The sequence below is a fragment of the Arachis ipaensis genome, chromosome B09, assembly GCF_000816755.2.
Source record: "Arachis ipaensis cultivar K30076 chromosome B09, Araip1.1, whole genome shotgun sequence".
NCBI lineage: Eukaryota > Viridiplantae > Streptophyta > Magnoliopsida > Fabales > Fabaceae > Arachis > Arachis ipaensis.
In genome coordinates this window covers 142807537-142812788 of record NC_029793.2, presented here as the reverse complement: position 1 = coordinate 142812788, position 5252 = coordinate 142807537, and the positions used below count along the sequence as shown (strand labels likewise).

The window sequence follows — 5252 nt, the reverse complement described above, 5'->3', positions numbered from 1 at the left end:
TTTTTAAATAATGTGGAGAGTTTGTGTATTTTTTTTGTATGGATGATCACAAATCTGAGGCACAGTTTTGTGAATTTTAATTTTTTTTTTATACTACAAATCTGAGGGTCAGATTTGTGGTTTATAATTTTTTTTCCACAAAATTGACCCACCGATTTGCTTATTACTTAAAAAAAAATTTCAGTCCACACAAATCTAAGGCTCAAATTTCTCTATTACCCCAAATCTAACCCTAAGTTTTGTTTCCAAAAATAAAACTGAATCTCCGATTTGTGAATTTCAATTTAAAAAAAAATTATCTCCATATCCATAAAAAATACACTATTTTTCCATAATTAAATATAACACATTTTAAACGTCAATAACTAAAAAAATCAGCCACTTGTAGCGCCATTAAAAATTTAAAATTACCATATGAGCATCATAATATGTTTAGAAATGCGTCTTGGGCAATTGCCATGTCCATGTGTTTGTGACTTTATATACAATGTGGTTCGATTCGTATCTCTAACTTTATAGAAGAAGCCATGTGTTTTCGGAAACCAAATGCGTTAGTCTATTCTACTCTACTCTATACAACAACTAAAGCAAATGCCACTACAGCTTTGAAGAATCCAAATGAAACTCTTAAGTAGTAATAATCAATCACTTCATTCCTAAAATTAAAAGTACTTTCGCAGTACAATTCAATCATGGCTTCAATTTTGGTAATGAGTTTTGATCCCTCCATCATAATTCAAACTAACAAACGAAGAATTACCTAAAAATTAAATAGATGCTTACAACAAAGTTGGTTACAAAACGCACATTAGTTCTTATTCAATCGAGTTATACTTTTAGTAACGAAAAAATGCAATTAATAGTAAGCAACATCTCTATAAAAATACAAGAGTAATAAGGAAAAAAGTAGAGTGATGTAATGTATTGGCAATAGAATATTTTTTTTTTATAAATAAATAATATATGATCTTTGGCTGTTTATGTTTGAAAGTGACACATAGTGACACATATTTAAAATAGTTTCAACTTGTGATTTGTGGAGAATAACCCTTTTAATTCCAAAATATAAATGCACCGAACCTCATTATTTCTAGATACATAATTCAAATTAATCTATTGGTTGTCGGTATCTCTTAGTTCAACAGGTCAGTAATTAATTCATCGCAAATTTAAATTTTATTTAAGGGTTTGCCACTGGCCAAGCCAATGGATTGCTATATGCACAAGGCATAATTCGAACTTCGACACTTGTTTAAGCGAACAAGTGAGTTGACCATTCAACGTTTTTGGTTGTGGGATTTCTTTTTCCTTTTTTTTTTTGGACATTCTTTTTTCTTTGATTAATAATGAAGAACAGCAGTACCATACGTATAAGCCCAATTGGGAATAAGCTAGTTATTTAACGGAAATATTCGAAGCCCAAATATTTGGCCTGATATATCAGAACAAACATGGGGCCGAGATCCATGATTTTAAGTATGGCCCAAGAAAACAAATCAACAGGCTGAGCCATCCAAGTTGGGAAATGGGCTTATATCTCGAACAAACTTACCCAATTCTGAGATGATGAGATGGACCATTTTGAAACCCCACAGGCCTGATGGGCCCATTATCCTGACCAATCTCCATCGTACCTTCTCATACCCAGGAAACACTGAAGAAGCTTCCGTCCACTGGACATACTAACATACTAGTAGCATCAAATCAAAATATTTAGTTCAATATTACAAAGAAGGAAAAACAAAACTTAGTTTACATGAAAATAAATTGTTTTTAACAGTACTCTAAAACATTGAAATTGTTATGCAAATTAATGTACCCATAGCAATAAGGGTGTTGAATTAACACCCTTTGCTATAGCAACCTTTTCTTAAGGGGAAAAAAAGAAAAGAAAAGAAAGAGAGAGATGTTCTTGAACAGTTGAACCGACTGCTATCACATTTTGAATCTATGATTATGGAATGCATTTTGCTTTTACAATAGAATTGAGATAAATAGGTTTAAAAACCACATTTGAATAATCTCATTATTAATTACTCTTAACAATGATCTTACATTTAATATCTTCACATCGATTGAGCGACACTAAAGTGTGTGGATTAAGACAAGTTTTAAAATAATATTAATACTCCATATTTTACTTATATGACGGGTTTGACTGAATTGTGATTTAACAGTTTTTAACTATCAATTTCATCTGAAGAACTTCGCGTGAATTTTCGCCTAAACTTATATTTCTACTTAATTTTTTTCCTCAAAAATGAAAAGGAAAAAAGATTCTGAAAAATTTAATTCTCACTAAATTTCTTTGTAATTAACCTGCACTACATATATACACACGAGGTTGAGAATGAAATAAAATGAAACTAAACTAAACTACACTTAGATTATTATTATTATTACAACTAACTAACTAACTAGTAGTAGCAGTATCATTATGATGGTGTTTATGATGAACAATGTCATTGTGTCCCTGAGATAAACACAAGGGAGAAGAAGGAAAAGAAGAAACAGCAGAAGAATAAGTAGTAGTAGTTGTAGAATCAGAAGATGAAGAAGAAGAAGAACAGGAAGAAGAAGAAGAAGTTGAGTTGTTATTAGAAGAAGCTGCTGCAGCAACAGAAGCAGAAGCAGAAGCAGCAATGGTGATAATCAAATCCACAAAAGCAGCAACAATGAATCCATGGTTGTTCTTACCATTAACCTTGAGATACCAACAAAGAAGCTCTTCCAAACCCTCCCAATCATCCTTCACTCCATGACACTCAACCATCTCCTCCATTGACCTCCTGAAATCACTGTACGGATCTTCAGACTCCATAGCCACAACCACACTTTCCTTGAACGGCAAGCTACTACTTGCTTTCGCCATCTCCAAAATGGAGCTTGTTTTTGTCTCCCCTGCCTCGAACAACAGCCTCTCCGATCTCTTCACGCCGCGCACCACCATCTCCAGAGACTCGCCGTCGTACTCCTCTGACTCCGTCGACAAGCTCACCGCGCTTGCCGACTCCGATGAAAACCATGATTCTGCTGATGGTGTCTCCGTCATGCTTGCTTCAATGGTTGTAGCTGCAGGATCCAAGAACACAGAGTTCACCGTCTTGAAGAAATCCCCGCCGTCTCCGCCGCGAAAAGAGAGTGTGTTCGGGTAGTTTCCGCCGCAAGATGGAAACAAGTTCTGCCATGGAAGAACATTATGATGATGATGATGCTTTCTTCTTTGTGGCGGTTCCTCTTTGGTTTTGAATAGAGATAGTGGCAGTTTCATTAGTGCTTTCTTTCTCATTTAGATCTCTTTTTTTTTTCTTGTTTCTGAATGAAAGTTAAGAAAGAAAAAAAAAAGGGGGTTAAGGGTATTATGATATGTGAATGTTGGTGAGTAATAAATATGAATTCAGAATGGTTGTATTTAAAGCTATGGAGGCAAGAGAATATGGCAATAGCAATGGGGTTTTGGTAGGTGCATTTCATGTGTCAAAATTTAATAAAATTCAATGTTATTAAATGTTCCTACCATCAAACAACTCAATTGGAACACCACTTTTTCAGCACTGTCTGCTTCATACCCTCCCCTCCTATTTAATTATTTTTAATTTTGATTAATTATATGTGTCACATTTGTATAGTATATAGTAATTAGAGTACTGTTTTTAGGGACATGGTCCTATGTTGGAGACACCAGGGGAAATTGTATAAACCTGTTAGTATTTAGAAATAAATACATTTCATTTATTATGTTATGATATTACTAAAACGGTTGAAAAGGACACTGATGGTTGATTAAGATTTAATTTTTTTTACCTCATATATCTGTCTGTCCCCATCAGCTACAATAAATAAATAACCTCCTTGTGAAATAAATAAATATTAAATAATAGAGGCTCCAATGGCAGATAACACACTTTCACAATCAACAGGCGCAATGTTACTACTTATTCCATGCCTGAAATTTCAAATCCCAAACATCAATTCATACCCATTTTCTCACCTTAGATTTTGTGCTTCCTTCACAGTAAATGGTGCTGGTTGACCCATTTGAATGGTCAACAAAGAATTACAACAACAATAATGCTATGCCTATATTACAACACACAACATTTCTCCATCATTAAAAGTATATACTGTTATAAAATAACTAAATAAATAAAAGAAAAGGTAACAAATATAAAGAAATATAAAAAGAGAAAGAAGTATTGCAATATAAAGAGAGAGAGAATTGTTTATTGATATGTATAATTCTTCCTCAGTTGCTTCTCTATTTATAGGCGAAGGAAGATTTACATTTTTAAATTTCTTTAATGCATTTATCCTTGAGAACATGAGCCGCCCATAATAAATAGCATCCACATACTCATTCTTATCACAACATATACCATAGAAAAAAATTTCAAATGTTCTTGGAATAATGATATTTCAATAATTTTAAATATTGATTTCAATATATATTTTTTATACTTAAGATCAATGGCTAAAATCATTGGAATATTAGTGTTTTAAAAACATTTAAAATTTCTCCATACTATATACTAATATCTTTCTTTTTAGATTTAAGTTATATAGAATATACTTTTGTCAATGCACTTTTTATGAATTAAGAGTTTTACAAGAATGTTTGTTGGAAACTACTAAAATAGAACTCATCCCCACTTGTTGAAGCATATAGTAGGGTATAGGCTATATAGTATCTCTAATTCTCTACACATACCATTTTTCTTCCACTTATGCTCAATAAATGGTACATCTATCAGACCAAACCTAACTGCCTAACTAAACAAAATATGAAAACAAGGATGCCCTGAATGTCTTCCTTCATTCATACAAGAGCTAAAACCGCCAAAATTAGTAAAAATTACGGCGGTTTCATAAAACTCTCACATTTATCAATGTTATTTTAATTAATTTTTTGTAACAATGCATGATGAATGTTAAAAGTTTCATGATACTCACCAATTTCAGCTTTTTTGTGTAGATTTGACACAAATAAGAAGAAATACATTACATTTGCTACACTAACAAAAAAAAATGTGTGAAGTTACACATATCATTGACCATATCATATAACACGTGTTTAGATATATTATATTATCCTTTAGTGTTTGAAGGCCATTACATAATATTAATTTTCAAGAATATAATATATAATACCCACTAATACATTGTTTGCTGTCATTGCTTCAACCACCGTATTGATCCAACGGTCTCCATCAACCAATAAAGTTGACTCGAATGGAATCATATACATCTTGTGT

General features: G+C 32.4%; 1 protein-coding gene across 1 annotated transcript; it reads right to left on the bottom strand.

Annotated features, from left to right (window-relative positions):
• On the bottom strand, nt 2278-3528 carry LOC107616750 (transcription repressor OFP13). The gene has a single exon (XM_016318681.2). It carries the CDS (start codon nt 3287-3289, stop codon nt 2414-2416), a length of 876 nt encoding a protein of 291 aa, XP_016174167.1. The 5' UTR covers nt 3290-3528; the 3' UTR covers nt 2278-2413.

Bases quoted from the DNA above. Each gene is read 5' to 3' on its own strand.
- LOC107616750 (XM_016318681.2), bottom strand. From the start codon at position 3,289: ATGAGAAAGAAAGCACTAATGAAACTGCCACTATCTCTATTCAAAACC.